Source organism: Thalassophryne amazonica, chromosome 19, assembly GCF_902500255.1.
Source record: "Thalassophryne amazonica chromosome 19, fThaAma1.1, whole genome shotgun sequence".
In the NCBI taxonomy this organism is placed as follows: Eukaryota; Metazoa; Chordata; class Actinopteri; order Batrachoidiformes; family Batrachoididae; genus Thalassophryne; species Thalassophryne amazonica.
This window is the reverse complement of record NC_047121.1, coordinates 47,889,743-47,906,658: the sequence shown is the minus strand read 5'-3', so window position 1 is coordinate 47,906,658 and position 16,916 is coordinate 47,889,743. Positions and strand designations below refer to the sequence as shown.

Below are 16,916 nucleotides of genomic sequence, written 5' to 3'. Positions count from 1 at the left end.
ATCTACTGTTCAAGGACAATGCAGACTGCTTTAGTGTAACACTTTCCAAGACGGACAACTTGACAATATGTTCAGATTGGTCATTTAGTACTACAACCAAGACAGTTAGGCTGAATGAAAAATTGTGAAAGACGAGTGACACACAGGTCTGTGGACTGTACAAACTTTGCAACTTTTTCCTCCTTTGTAGAATACAATAGAGTCTTTATTGTCATTGCACAGATATTCATATAACAAAATTTGTCCTCTGTATTTAACCCATCCTAATTACAATTAGACACAATCCAACCATTTGGGGCAGTGGGCAGCCACAGTCCGGCACCCGGGGACCAACTCCAAATGTAGACGCTGCCTTGGTCAGGGGCAGAGAAAGGAGCAGACCCTAAATAAGCATGTTTTTGATTGTGGGAGTGCCCGGAGGAAACCCATGCAGATACGGGGAGAACATACAAACTCCACACACAAAGGCTGGGAATCGATCCCACAACCTTCTTGCTGTGAGGCACCAGTGCTAACCACTAATCCACCATGCTGCCAACTTAACAAAAGGTGTTACTATCTTTTATTTTGGCTAAAAATTGCTCGCATCACGGAAAGCACCATTTTGGAGTTGCACTCAAATCTCGTTGTAATGTAAATTACAATGACAAAGGCGATTCTGATTCTGATGTATGAGGTCTGTCCAAAAAGTAACGGACCTCTTTATTTTTTTCAAAAACTATATGGATTTGAATCATGTGCGCTTGCATCAGCCAAGCTTGAACCTTCGTGCGCATGCGTGAGATTTTTCACGCCTGTCGGTTGCGTCATTCGCCTGTGGGCAGGCTTTGAGTGAGCACTGGTCCAGCCCCCTCGTCGGATTTTCATTGTCAGGGAAATGGCTGAGCGACTGCCGCTTTGCTCTATGAAAATTTTTTCAGAAACTGTGTGAGACAGCCAGGTGGAACCCATTCACAAAATTCAGATGGCTTTCGGTGAAGATTCTATCAGCGTCACACAGATTAAGGACCATTACAACCGGATTAAAGACGGCCCACACCGGCGGAGGGCGCGCCGTGCTCCGAGCGGCCATCGACAGGCTGAAACGACCAGATCATTTCCAAAGTGAAGGCTGTGTTGATCCGGCACGTCGTGTGACTACCAGAGAAATCGCAGAAAATGTGGACATCAGCACTTTTGCGGCACATTCCATTGTTACAGGATATTTTGTAATGAAAGATGTGTGGAGGAATTCGCGCGTCGGGACGGCGCCGCTCATGGCGCACAACAAACACCTCCGTGTTGGAAACCATTCGGAAGATTCAGATGGCTTTCGGTGGCTTTTCAGTTGAGTGAGTATCTGAGAAATTGTGTAACAGCTGGGCATGCCACAACATGTCCTGTGAGACTTCCAACACTTTTTCTTTTTCTAACTTTCATCGTGTGCAGCCAGGATCACATGGACTCTGTGGTAAATGAGATGTTAATTCAAAGTCCAAAGTTCTTTATTAATCGTCTCCTTTCTGAGAAATTTAGCTTGGTGGCTGAGGAGGCTCAACTGCACAAACAATAAACAGTACCAACATTACAACAGTGATACCCACAGAATAAATACAACCAACAATAAAATAGCATAAATAACCATAAATAACCTTAAAACCAGTGAAAAAGAAATAAAATCACTGTAACCAACCCACTATCAACTACTAAAACCACACAGCTATTAACAACTCGCCAATCCACTGGAAAATGTGCAAGACTTATCCTATGAGAAAGTGCAATTTAAGCTTGTTCATTAATAAGCTTAACGGACAACAGAACAAATGAATATTTGTACCGGTTACATTTGCACAAAGGATCACAATATCTCTTCCCCGGGTTTAACAACATATACTCTGAATGCAGAACATGTGAGCTATCCATTAAGATGTTTTGTGCTTCTGTAATGGTTGCTCGATCAGAGAGTTCTTGAAAACTGGGAGGAGTGTGGCCCATAATGAGGCGCTTGACTTTTTTTGACTTGTTGCACCAAGACAGAGACCCGATGGGGAAGGGTGGGGGGTGGGGGAGAAGGCTCTGTTCCGCTAACTGATCTGACGGCGCAACTCGGGTGCAAAGTGCCAGAGCGGGGCTTTTCTTCACTACAACGAATGGGTAAGACCTTATATTTGCACTGTGTGTCAATTTACACCGCATGAGGAGCGCAGCTTTCAGGAAATCAATTGACAACATCAATTGAAGTATTTCGACTTGAAGGAGGCAAAGAAAGCAATCAGTCCAGAATTGGCTGATGGAACTCAGAGGAGCTGGCTAAATCAACTGTCACCTAGTGTAAGAGTTGAATTTGATGGGCAGCTTTTGGGCTCTCTAAACTCCGAGCACTACAAAATCCTATTTTCCTGCATAAACCCCGGGGTGCACAGTCACTGGAGAGGGACAGATGAAAGCAGTGTGCACATGCGTTTGTTCCCGATTCCTAGATGTAGAGGCTTGGCTGTGGTAAGACCCCTGGTGAAGTACCAAAGCTACTTTGGATGGACACTGTATAATGTAGCGCTCATGACTGCATGTGCTTAAAAGAGTGAGAAAAAGAGAGGGACAAAGAGACAAAGTGGCTGGGAGACAATGAACACACGTCTGGTTCAGCATGAGGCCTCTAGAGATGGAGGATTCTAACCACAATCCATCCAACATTCAATTCAGGGGCATGTACACACACACTCCCACTCACGCACAGTTGTGTCTCCTTGTCTCAATATAAGGGGATTAACGGGACCTTCAAAGAGAGGCAGAGATTGTCTTGTGTCCCTCTCCACACCACTGGAGGACTGGGCTAGAATAAAACTGCCTGAGCCCCTCAGACCACCTCCTCTTATGTACAGTCAGCTATTTAATTATTTCTGCTGTGAACTGTTGCTGCGTTCAATTAGCAGTAGCATTAAAGTGTACCACACCAAATGTCCATCTGACAGACGTTTTCCTACCGTTCAGTGGTATGTAAAAAAAAAAAAGAAAAAGGCAAGGCCAGGGAAGGAGGCCAATCCTCACACAGCCTGTTCCCTACAGGAGCAGTTTTTCTTTAGCGTAAGGAACAGCTGTTTGTCAGCAGGAGAGCTGAAGACCAGCAGGGATGAGCAGATGGAGATGTGGATGGAAGAGATGGCAGAGGAGAATTCACAGAGTTATTCCCAGGGCTTAAACATGACATGAAATTTGCCATACGTGGATAGAAGAAAATTATGTAAGAAAATTAGTAAACATTCAAATTTGAGTTTTTTGTGGCACATCGTCTGCGCTCAAACATTTTATGGAAGCGTCTTTATTCAGTGTCTTGGTGTATAGTTGATGCTCTGTTCTCATCCCTATCCTCTAATTTACCCCATGCTAGTTTTCCATCTCCCCCATTTTTAATGTGACTGTGTTAAGAAGAACAATCTCTCTCAAGCATACAGGTCAGACCCAGGTAAAACTGACACCTAGATTACTTTACTGATAGCTGCTCATGTATTGTTGTGGGTATTTTTACACAGGTTGCCAGGCAGGGCGTGGCCTCAGCATGACTGCAGGTGTTTGACATTAAAAGCAAAAACAACACAATGAGGAAAAGACATCTGTCTTGTTCTGATGTCAGTTTGTGGTCTCCTGAAGTATGCTGACCTGACCATTATGTACGTATGTAAACATAGTTTTACCAGACATAAATGAATAACGTCGCCTCTCACACAGTAACACTAGGTTCACATGCTGAAGGTAGAAAAATGGCCTTTTGGGGTGTTTTAACTCCGTTGGGTGCAGCCGCAGACATGACACCATTGGTGTGATGATTTGGTCTACAATAATTATCTCAAAGGCAACCAGCATGATGTATGGCAACAAATGAGGCGTTTGGTATTCTCCAGAAAATCCTCTGTTGCAGATGAGCACTGAATGGTACACTGGTCTTAATGCAGGCTTGGACATGAAGCATGTTTGGCACAATGCATCAAATTGATATGCAGTCACAATTTCACAAAGAGCCAAATAAATAAATACTTATACATGTTTCTGCAAAGTATCTCTGTCAGCACTGAAACCACAAGGCTGCATTAAGTGTGTTCTGTGCAACACAATTTGAATTAAGTAACATTAACAAATGTTATAATATTTACTACATTTATCTACTAGTCCAAACAATTACCCATATCATATTATATTTACCTACAAACCAACGTAGGGGTGCAGTATTATTATTGTTTTATTTTGTAGAGATTTGCAGTCAGCCATACTTCAGCTTCCAGTTGTGGTGTAACCTGCATTTTGGTCAGAAAGCAAGTGTCAACAGGTACACATACAGTGTTCATTCATTTCGCATTCATTCATTTCTGCAATTCATCTGAAATAATCTGGCTAATCATTTGTGAATTAGCAGCATGGTTTTCTTCTGAGAGTTTGTCATGTGCTGTCACATGATGCAAAGAGGAGAAATCCCACAAAATATCCATGGATGGAGGAGGTAAGATAGCTGAAGCATTCAAAAGACTGAAGCGAGGACAAAAAAAAAGCAGCTGTGCTATAAGGATGAATTTGTGTTGGCTTGAAAGTAGTGTTTCTGCTTAAAATATTTTGATGCAGAATTGCTAAATCAAGATTAAACTGCCACTGCTGAACCAAAATATTTCTTTTGGAACAACTTTGGATGAAGAGGAGTGAAAAGAAATCAAGTTGACATGTTGTGGGTTGTTTTGATTATAACAACTTGACTTTAATCAAAGTGATATGACCAGAAGTTGTCTTTGGCCTTTTTGGGCTTCGGTTGTATGCCAACTTGTCATTACAAAAACCGAATGACACTTAATGACAGCAGTCATAAATGTTTGACATTGACATAATGTTTATGATACCTTCATGACCATGTCATGTAACATTTATGACAGTGTCATATCACTATTATGACGATACGTTCAAGTAAAGTGTTACCGAAGTGACCATTCACACACCTTATAAGTGCCGAAAAACACAATCCTTGTCCAATCTACCACTCATAGCACACTGGGAACACAGTTTTTTTCATACAGCTGATTTAAAAGAAGCAGGCAGATCCTCTCTAGCTATTGCTGATTGTTAGATTCCACTCGCATGTCAGTGAGTGTGACCAAATCAGACGTCCTGAAAGAAGTTGTGCCTGTGAAAGTTGGTTTTGCATTACATTTTATACTGTGTATTCTCCATTTGACTGTCTGCACTGAACCATAACGTCCACACTGTGATGGTTTAGTACAAATACACATATTCCCACAACCCAACCTTCCCATAACATAATTGGCACAAGTGACAGAAGAACTCTGGGCTTCCTGTGCTGAACTGTTTATTATAAAAAAATTTCCCAATTATCCCATTCGGATAATTAACTTGAGGCCTGTTCTCCATTAGGGCCCGGTCACATGGTGATAGCTAAACGAAGGAAAAAGTCACAATGTCACAAGTCTTTGAGAAAAGGTGAACAAATGAGTCTACACTTCTCCCACCACCGAAAAGCCTGTGAGCCCAGAGGGCATAAAAAAACGAAACAAAACCGAAACTAACAAAAGAAAAATGAAGCAAGTTGCGATCTTGATGCTTTAAACAAAATCAAAATGAAACATTCATGACGATGTGACTTGACAGCATGAATCAGACCATGCTCCAGCCTGTGATCATTTCTGCAGCCAATCCTGCGCTCTCCACAGCACCTCTTGGTGCAAGATCTGGTTGTCTTAACAGCTTCATCTTCCCTACAGCAACGTGTGCGCACATGCACGTTTCAGACGGCTGGAAAATGCATGTGTGCACGCCGCTATTGCGGCTACTGTTTCTGTATGACAATGTTGGATGAGTCACGTTCAGCTCGTCTGATCTTTAGTTACTGATCCGATCAGATATTGTCAATGTTTGTACAGAACGTTGGACTTGGGAGGTTGGACGAAGTTGGATGACAGACAAACTGAACGCTGATGGTACGGGAACTACACAAACGATGAGGAACCGTCAACACAAAGCAAAACAGAATAGAGACGAATTGAGCTTGTCGTCGGGATTTGTTCAAATTTTTCAACAGTTTGAAATTCTGATGAAGCGCCAGCTGCAGGAGCAAAACTGGATGATGGTTAAATGATGTCTCCGAAAGTCAAACTAAGTCCAGATTTCTTGTTTTGTTTTGGCTTCTGTGCCCTTCGTTAGTGCTGTGTGATCGGGGGTTTATTCTCATGGCTACTGCGACATGTCTGCAGAGTTCTCATCTCAGATGTAAAAACAGGAAACAAAAAGAGCAAACAATTGGATATGTGAGTGTAAAGAGGATGAATAATAATAAAAAGTCAAAAACAAAATGAGGTATGAATGTCAGAGGTCACAATGCCTTCAGGCCACCTTCAATTTTTCAATTTTAACTGCCCCACACCCACACACAGACAGAGGAAAAGAACAAAACCAGTCTGACAGAACTGAAGGCAGAGTGTTGCAGTCTTGCTGTCTGAAGCAGAGGTCACCAAGTCAAGCAACCCAATTAAAAAGATGATTAACATTCACGTGGGAGAGGCAGTACTACACCATGGAGGAATGGAACTTACAACACACACTCACTCACTCTCTCTCTCTCAATCACACACTGCAGGCCAGGCTGTTTTAACAGTGGTATCCTGGGAGGTGGAGATCAGGAGGTTAATATGATCTAATCCAACTTCTTCATTAGCATGATGAAGGTAATAACAGCCTACGGGGGAAAAGGGAGCCGGTCTACAGTACCTATCACTTGCAAGGCCTCAAAGGCTACTTTAGCCACAGATTGGTGACAAGTCAAAGATAAAATCTGAATAAATGAGTGGAGAAGGTCCATCCATAGGACATGTGGGGTCGGTGTATAGCTTGATCTGGGCTTCGCAGTTACCAGATGCATTTCATTGTTCTTGTTTCCAAAACGGTGTCATTATTCAGAATTCGCTTGTGTTGCATAATGTGACCTGGAAATGCAACCAGGTCCATTTATGAAGACAAATAAAAAGCTACCTACCTACAAGTCAGCTGAAACTGTTTAATGTTAACTGGGCAAAAGATGATGGCAATGGCAATTACTAAAGTTCAAGTTAAGGATTAAACCTCATATTCTGTGCAGTAGAGATCCATGTAGTCACTGATTTTTTTTTTTCCTTCATTTTTAACAATACTGTTTATGGCATATAGAAAATGGCATACAGACCATGGTGTTAAATTTGTATAATTTGTGCAATGGATATCTCAGTCACTGGGTTGTTCCAATGCTGTTTGTGTTCACAGGAAATGGCATATGGAGCTTGGTTTTACGGTTACTGTTTCACATAAACTGTAATGTGGCTCTGACACATAATTTACGTCTCATCCAAATTTAAATTTCCTTGTTTTGTATGAGTGAATTATATATTTAGGGTAGAATAAAACATTTTGTTTCTGCTTCTATGTACACTCAACAAAAATATAAATGCAACACTTTTGGTTTTGCTCCCATTTTGTATGAGATGAACTCAAAGATCTAAAACTTTTTCCACATACACAGTATCATCATTTCCCTCAAATATTGTTCACAAACCAGTCTAAATCTGTGATAGTGAGCACTTCTCCTTTGCTGAGATAATCCATCCCACCTCACAGGTGTGCCATATCAAGATGCTGATTAGACACCATGATTAGTGCACAGGTGTGCCTTAGACTGTCCACAATAAAAGGCCACTCTGAAAGGTGCAGTTTTGTTTTATTGGGGGGGATACCAGTCAGTATCTGGTGTGACCACCATTTGCCTCATGCAGTGCAACACATCTCCTTCGCATAGAGTTGAGTTGGGTGACATGTCCGGTGAGTATGCCGGCCATGCAAGAACCGGGACATTTTCAGCTTCCAAGAATTGTGTACAGATCCTTGCAACATGGGGCCGTGCATTATCCTGCTGCAACATGAGGTGATGTTCTTGGATGTATGGCACAACAATGGGCCTCAGGATCTCGTCATGGTATCTCTGTGCATTCAAAATGCCATCAATAAAATGCACCTGTGTTCTTCGTCCATAACAGACGCCTGCCCATACCATAACCCCACCGCCACCATGGGCCACTCGATCCACAACACTGACATCAGAAAACCGCTCACCCACACGACGCCACACACGCTGTCTGCCATCTGCCCTGAACAGTGTGAACCGGGATTCATCCGTGAAGAGAACACCTCTCCAACGTGCCAAATGCCAGTGAATGTGAGCATTTGCCCACTCAAGTCGGTTACGACGACGAACTGGAGTCAGGTCGAGACCCCGATGAGGACGACGAGCATGCAGATGAGCTTCCCTGAGACGGTTTCTGACAGTTTGTGCAGAAATTCTTTGGTTATGCAAACCGATTGTTTCAGCAGCTGTCCGAGTGGCTGGTCTCAGATGATCTTGGAGGTGAACATGCTGGATGTGGAGGTCCTGGGCTGGTGTGGTTACACGTGGTCTGCGGTTGTGAGGCTGGTTGGATGTACTGCCAAATTCTCTGAAACGCCTTTGGAGACGGCTTATGGTAGAGAAATGAACATTCAATACACGAGAAACAGCTCTGGTTGACATTCCTGCTGTCAGCATACCAATTGCACGCTCCCTCAAATCTTGCAACATCTGTGGCATTGTGCTGTGTGATAAAACTGCACCTTTCAGAGTGGCCTTTTATTGTGGGCAGTCTAAGGCACACCTGTGCACTAATCATGGTGTCTAATCAGCATCTTGATATGGCACACCTGTGAGGTGGGATGGATTATCTCAGCAAAGAAGTGCTCACTATCACAGATTTAGACTGGTTTGTGATCAATATTTGAGGGAAATGGTGATATTGTGTATGTGGAAAAAGTTTTACATCTTTGAGTTCATCTCATACAAAATGGGAGCAAAACCAAAAGTGTTGCGTTTATATTTTTGTTGAGTGTACATGTAGGCCATCACAATAAGAGTAACAGAGGTTCACTGTGGTATAGGAGAGTTGACTCTTCACTTTTAAAAAAGTATACGTATTGTTATCTGCCAGCATGAGTTTGAAAACAGCAAATCTAATATCAGCAAAAATTGTGCTTTCCTACATGATATGTTGGATTTTTCTTTAATTTGTCAACCTTCTGTAAGTACTGTCATTTTCACTGGAGCTCATCACATTTCTATGAGCATGAAAATGCACTATAATCGAATCAACAATGGAAAACGTGTGTCAGATGTTTTACTATTGTGGAAATGCTTGTTGCGGTATGCTGCTCTTGGAATTACTAAGGAGTTGATGGTCTTCATGGAGTTACATACCATGTGAGCCCATGCACACATCAAGCTGAATGAGAGATGCCACGTCTCTTACAAATACAGCTTGATATCATGCGTGACGGTTATTGTGAGATGGAGATTTTAAGTCAAGAAGACAGCGGTAGCGATAGGTAGGCTTAACAAACAACACACTCCATTAATTGGAGATGTATACATGGATGGGTGCAGCCAGATGGTGTTTTGTACTCATTTGTCAGTGTGGAGTTAGAGAGAGAGAAAGAGAAACAAACCAGAAAAACCCGGGTATTTATTAATTACTACATCAGTACATGCCTAGAACAGACTTCAACTGTTTAAATATGGCTATGCTTTTTGTGCGTCATCTTTTCCGTGCTGTGACTTTCCTGTCAGTGTTTCTGATTGTGCTGCCATTGCAGCATTCTGCCAAGCCGGATGCATACTGGCAGGTACAGACAACACCCCACAGACCACCAAACGTGGCACCCATTAAGGTCCATCTGTTTCCCCTTTTACAAAAACATCTACTCTGTTCTTCCTCAAAGGTGGTCTACAGAACAGTGAGAAAGGACAGAGAAATGGGGAAAAAGGGAGGGATGGGGAGTGACATAAGTCTCAGGGGAGAACAGACAAGAGAAAATCAGACAGGCGTGCAGCTTTACCCAAAACAGAAACGTGGTGTAGAAGGACTATGCTGGGAGTGATGAGCCAAATGTGGGAACTGATGGAAAGCACTGCCACAATGCTTCTAGTGGCAGCAGGAGCATTGTATTTTGCCAGCTACTGCCAATGCATTTATAAAAATGACTCCTCATTGAGAAACTGAACAAAAAATAATACCTAATTTCCATAATATGCAGCAGCTATAGTAAATTAGAAAAGACCAAAAATAGCACTTTCAATAGGGGCAATAAAAGTAAGGGAGATGGAGCGAGACAGCGGGACTGGGTTCCTGCTGTGTTACAAATGGAGAGCACTGCTCGAGGCCGCTGGTCTGCTCAAGCTGCCATCATGCTCACTTTGTTCTCTGCAATGACAGTTCCATTCACGGAGATGTGTGGTGGGCTCTCTGGGGTCGAAATGCTCCTGCACGAACTATTTCTTTTGCTTTTATCTGTGTACTATCCATCCTTGAACTCTTTGCCAGCCAGATATCTCCCATAATGTAGGAACCTGACAGAATGCCTGTTGCCACTGTTGTCAATCATGACAAAACGATGTAGCAAGCACAGTCTCAAGCTTCCTTCACCATCCAATATCTTACAAATACAGCACCTGGCTTGGCTGCTCAATACATCAGGTATGAAAATTCCAAAAGTGATACCTAGAAAACAGACATGATTTTTTTTTTTGTATTGCAAGTTCTTAACATATTGAGATTGAGACATTTTTAATTCACAGTTTTTAAACACTGTAAAAGTTATGACATGTGGCTAATGAATCATCAAAAGACTGTTCGTTATTTCTTCAGGTCAAGTTTAGCAGCATGTGGTGGTTCCGTGTTTCACTTCAATTCATCACACTATGAAACTCTCCTTTGGGTCATTCAATTCAATTTCAATTTATTTCATTTATATAGTGCCAAATCACAACAAAGTTGTCTCAAGGAAAGTAAAGTCTAACCTTACCAACCCCTATAGCAAGCACACAGGTGACAGTGGTAAGGAAAAACTCCCTCTAATGATCTGAGGAAAAAAACCTCAAGCAGACCAGACTCAAAGGGGTGACCCTCTGCTTGGGCCATGCTACTGACAATTAATACTACAAAAATACAGGAATATTTTGGGAGCCCATGCTGGTGCACAGGACGGGAGGCCTGCAGAAGAAGACACCTCAAACAGAGAGAGAGAAAAACAAAACCAAAACAAAATCAGTCATCTTTTATTGGCCTATAGTTTTCAATACACTAAGGTCTGATTATATTTAAGTATTAAGCAGATTTAAAACATTTAGGAACAGATACAGAGGTTAGAGAGATTAATAATTTTCAGCGCAGTCACTCAAGAGTGGGCCACAGGTCCTTAAACAGTTTTGTTGGTATGGGATCTAACGAGCAGATTGTGCTTTTTGTAGACATCACGAGTTTTGTCAGCACGCCTAGTGAGATACTATCAAATTCTGGAAAATCTAGGTAATACCTCAGTGATGGCACCCAACTCAATAGCAAGGTGTAGTGGCTGGGTTAAGGCATGCTTGGATATGTTTAACCTAATGTCGTCTATTTTCTTCTCGAAGTAAGCCAAGAATGTCTAGTGTCACTAAAAAAAAATACAGAAAAAAGAAAGAAATCCTGCCTGCAGTTTAGTCATTTTTATTTTACAGTCCTTGTAGAGACAGGAAGAGGAAGTGAAATGGGCCAATCAGAGGTTATGCACACTTTATTCTGCAAAAATGGGAGTGGAGGTTACCTCGAGTGCAGTGGAGCTCTACTGCTGACTCCGTTTGAGGGCCTTAGCCAAGGACTCAGGGGATGAGCAGAGCATATTATTCGGTGTGTATGTGCATGCACATGGAAGCATTTTACTGTGGATGTGTGCATGAGTGTGCGTGTGTGCATGCGTGTAAGAGCAGGATCAGTGCAGTAAATCCACACTTGAAAGAGTAGCTCAATCAAGCTCTCCTACCCATCTCTCTTCCTCTCCCTGATGCTCTCATCTTTTTGATTTTAGACAGTTTTTTTCCCAGTTCATGCAAAGTTGAAGACTTCACAGTCTTCAGAGCAAAGGAGCACTACGGAGGGCAAAGAGGAACAAGTAAACCTTTAATATTTCCCTTCACCACCCTATCCCCACTGTCAATCAGCGTCTGACTCAGGCTAAATTGAAAGATGAGCAAAAGCTATTGAGAACAATATCAGCTGAGATGTTAACCACTAAAATGTTGACAAGACAGACAGGAACATAAAAATTTTAAAATCCTCAAGTGCTCTGAAGTGTGCCTGCAACCAAAAGAAGACAAATGCAAAATATCCCAGATGGTTTTTTTTTTTCTTTCTTCTCAAATGAGTTTTTGCTGCAACAGGCGGTGAATCAATGCCATACTCAGGTGAGCCAACAAAGAAAGATTTTGCATTAACAGAAACTTTAACTCGAGACAATATGTAACACATCATAATAAACTTGCAACTGAGTGCTTTATGCAATACAATTCTCTCAAATACAGCTACATGAGAAGATGACAGAAAAGAGTGGTAAACTGCACCACGAAAATTAAAAATTAAAGTTACACATTTTTACGAGGTCTGTTAGAAAAGTATCGGACCTTTTTATTTTTTTCAAAACCCTGATGGATTTGAATCACGTGTGCTTGCATGAGCCAACCTTGAACCTTCGTGCGCATGCGTGAATTTTTTCACGCCTGTCGACTGCGTCATTTGCTTGTAAGCAGCCTTTGTGTGAGGATGGGTGGAGTCTCTCGTCGTTTTTTCTTTGCAAGGAAATGGCGGAACGACTAGAACAGCGCGACTGCATCAAATTTTGCCAGAAACTGGGCGACAGCCAGGTGGAAACCATTCAGATTATTTAGACGGCTTTCGGTGACGATCCTACGGGCATCACACAGATTAAGGAGCGGTACAACCGGTTTAAAGATGGCTGCACAATGGTGGAGAGCGAGCCACGCTCCGGTCAGCCATCAACATGCTGAAATGACCAGATCATTCCAAAGTGAACACTGTGGTGATGTAGGACCGTCATGTGACTATCCGAGAAATTGCGGAAGAGGTGGACATCAGCACTTTTTCGGCATATTCCACTGTGACAGAAGATTTGGCCATGAAAAGGGTTGCAGCGAAATTCATGCCGATGGCTTTGGCACAAAGCTGAAGGCGCAGCAAAAGTGCCACCGTGTTGAAGTCTCACAGGACATGTTGTGACATGCTCACCTCTTCCACCATTCGGAACATTCAGACGGCTTTCAGTGGCTTTTCAGTCGTGCGACTATCTGAGAAATTGTGGAAGAAGTGAGCATGTCACAACATGTCCTGTGAGACTTCAACACAGAGTTGCTTTTGTTCCGCCATACGTTCGTACTCGTACTGTTCATTAGAACAGTGTGTGTACTAAGGCAGTGCTTTGCATCTATAGCTTAATCCAATTTAGTTCAACATGGTAAAGGGCATTACAGCCAAGCAGCCCGACTGCCCATCCTCTCATGAGATGGGTGCATCAACATGAGTGAAACATACGTACAAATAATGTGTCAAACCAACTTTCTGAGACAAGACTGTTCAATCATAATCAAACTTCCTCACTGTTAATGCATGTTTTTCATGTCTTCCTGTTCTGCACACACCTGTCCCAACCTGTGATGGACTGATTAAATCGCAGCCAGTTAACTGTGTGTGTGTGTGTGTGTGTGTGTGTGTGTGTGTGTGTGTGTGTGTGTGTGTGTGTGTGTGTGTGTGTGTGTGTGTGTGTGTGTGTGGAGCAGGACACAACACAAGGCAGAGCCACACAAGGACCCAGTCCGGAAACCGCTGCCCTAATGTAAGGAGAAAAGAACATCAGATGTGCAAAATATACATATATAATCTTAATTCATTTATTTGTTAAAAGTGGACTAATACCAGGCCTGGGGATTGATATTAATGTTTGTCTGTTAACTGGGTCAGTAGATAAGCTGTTTGGATGTTCGAATCACACAAGCACGGGCTTTTTCTCTGTAGAAATTTTTGGAATGCTCCTGCAGCAAAGGTGAAAGCACAAAAAGTCACATACTTATGAAACTGCTGGTTGACCGCACACTCTTAGAATATCTCAAAAAATGGAATTTGGCACAAATATTTAATAAAAAAACACACACAAAAACCCCAGCACATTCAGCATTTCTTAGAATTGGAATGTATTATAAAAGACATCTTACTGAATTTTCATGAAGTAGTTGAGATGAAGCACAAACATTTTATCAAGCCTCACAGCCAACTGCTCCACCAAAACCTTCATTTAACAATTTACGAGAGACTACCGACAGACTGGTCAAATAACATACAGCACATTTAGTATAATATTACAAACAGGGGGCCACATAGGTCAATATTTGTGACATGTAATAGCAATCAATATTATAGTCATTGCTGACATACAGACAGGTTGATTATATCAATTGCAGACCAGTAAGTCTTTACATTAACAGAGAATCTGATATTTATTTATTAAAAGAGATATTTGGACACTCCCCCAGTGCATGACAAAGGAAAGCATGACTTGGCTATAAATTCTATAGTGGTAGGTTTAAAATTTTTAATGTACAAATAAGGAGGGACACCCACCCGGAAAAAAAAAACAGCAACAGCAGCATTTCTTCTTTTTACAGTATAAAATATAACATGATGCTAAAATACCTTCAGCCATATGAGCATAAAAATAGGAAACACAATGTGACCTGCTGACCTCTTAAAATAGGTAAAGGTTAGCCACCTCTGACCTTGTGCAAGGTCTGTGACCCAAGAATGCTACCTGTGAATTTGAAGACCCTGGCAGTAAAACGACTGGACTTATGCTGAGCACAGACAGACGAATGGGTGGGTGGATGCAAGGCCTTTGCAATACCCGATGGCCATATTTTGGCCTCAAGTAACAAGATGATACACTCAGAAATCAAACACAAATATGAAAAGAAGTGACAAGCAGGCTGAACAGAGACAAGCTGAAGACAAGGACAGAGTGAAATGCTTCTCACGCTGTCAGACTGGATTCAGGCTTTGCTGGGAGAGAAGGGGATGATCTGCCTTGCATATTTAATCACACTGTTTGACTTTACATCAGTGTGCTGTATTTCCAAATGCTACACAAGGCTCTGTACATTGACATGTGATGGCAAATGTGAGCCTTCAGCTGTCTTTGTCACCTGCTCACCACAGTCAACTTAGCAAGTAATCATTTCATGCCAAAAACTGCCAACAGCCATAAACAGTGGTGGAAGATGTAAGGAAACAGGACCGCAGGGAAGCAAAGATAAAATGTGGTACTCGCAGGAGGTGGCGGCAGCAGCTAGCCATGTTTTTCGCCCCACTCAGCTATATATGGAAATAAACAGGATGCTAACAACAGGGTGGAAATGATACCATATGTACCTTCATTAGCTCAGTTGGATAAGGGTTAAAAAGGCTTTTCAGAACTAATGCAACAGAATCAGACCTACAATCATGTTCTTTGTGTTACCTTGGAAATGTGAATAACTGTACTTGTGGAGCACAATATATTACAGTCACAGTACTGTGTCATACTATGTAATGTACTGTGTACTCACAGCAGGTACGAGGAGCTTCTTGACCTCTTCCACTGCTCTCCTCATCTTGATCTCTGCTCTGGCTTGTGTGTCTTCCACTGTGATCAGGACATGAAGGTCTTCATTTAGGTGTTCCCAGTTTGGCTTCCCTCTGTTTTGCTCCTCCTGGGTGAAGACAGAGGCATTGTGAAAGAGCGAGACAGTGAGTGGATGTGACAGTGAGTGTGTTTGAACACCAGTGCAGTACCACAGCATCACAGGAAGTGAAGGGGAAAGGAAGGCATTCAAAGGACATCAAGACTCCGGTGCAGAACAGCAGAATGACAGGAACAGGTCTTTAATCAGCTATTTTCTTTAACTATGAAAGGGCAGCTTTCTTTAATAGATCCCTTGCTTCGCTGACACAAAGATGACAGTTAGCCCCTGCAGCAATTAATATTACTGAAAGATGGCTGGAAAAAAGAATTGGAATGTAAGCGGCATTTTTGTAAGATTTCCCTAACTTTCCTCATAGAACTGTGATGAGATTTTGTGGTTATAGTACTTTAAATTAATTAAAGGTTGTGTGTTACGGTGCACTGTGTGTGACTGTTTGTGTTGACAACAGCAATGATGTAACAATACATCTCCAAGAGTTTTTCATTATTCTGAAAAGGCAGCGCCAAAGCATTCGAGAGTGCCAAAATGTAGCACAGCGTTCTTTTCTTAAAAAAGCTAAATGGGCTGTATTCAAAACAAACATCGGTGTTCAACAGCCTTTCCACGCTGTTAAATCGGAACAGGAGCTCTTCAAAGTTTGACAGTAAAAATCTGAAAAAATAAAGCAATTATGATGTGCTGACAGTGTAGACTTTCAGCTTTAATTCAGAGGATTTAACATAAACATTGCATGAACCAATTAGAAATTACAGACAATTTTATACATAGACACTACATTTTCATAGGCCATTTGTAACTGGACAGAAGAAGAAAAAAGAAGATAGCCTATAGCCCCTATGGCTAATTGGTGTTGATGCTTGTCCCCAGTAAGGGTGTGATGATACATGTACAGTTGTGTCCAAAATAATAGCAGTGTGTACAAAAAGTGAGTAAAATTAAAAATCCTTATAATAGCTTTTATTTCCATACACATAAATGCACTGGGAACACTGTACATTCAATTCCAAATCAAGACACGAACAAAAATTTATGGAATTTGTTATTACTCTACAGAAAGTGAAGAAAAAGGAACATTGGGCTGTTCAAAAAAAAAGAAAAAAAAAAAAAAAGGCAGTGTCTGCATTTTTCTTTCTCGGAAGAGTCCTGGTGGATCCAGACGTCTTCCATTTATGAATGATGGAGGCCACTGTGCTCATTGGGACCTCCAAAGCAGCAGAAATGTTTCTGTACCCTTCCTCAGATTTGTCCCTCACGACAATCCTGACTCGGAGGT

General features: G+C 41.9%; 1 protein-coding gene across 5 annotated transcripts in view; it reads right to left on the bottom strand.

Moving 5' to 3' along the window:
- The window catches only part of qkia (QKI, KH domain containing, RNA binding a), a 150,155-nt gene that overhangs the window by 27,541 nt on the left and 105,698 nt on the right, over window positions 1-16,916 (bottom strand). For all 5 annotated transcript variants that reach the window (XR_004557967.1, XR_004557968.1, XM_034160071.1 and 2 more), the window contains exon 4: window positions 15,506-15,649. Coding sequence is in view for 3 of the 5 variants with exons in the window: in XM_034160071.1 (XP_034015962.1) it covers window positions 15,506-15,649 (144 nt within the window). In the remaining 2 variants the exon portion in view is untranslated. The remainder of the gene's footprint in view (window positions 1-15,505; window positions 15,650-16,916) is intronic.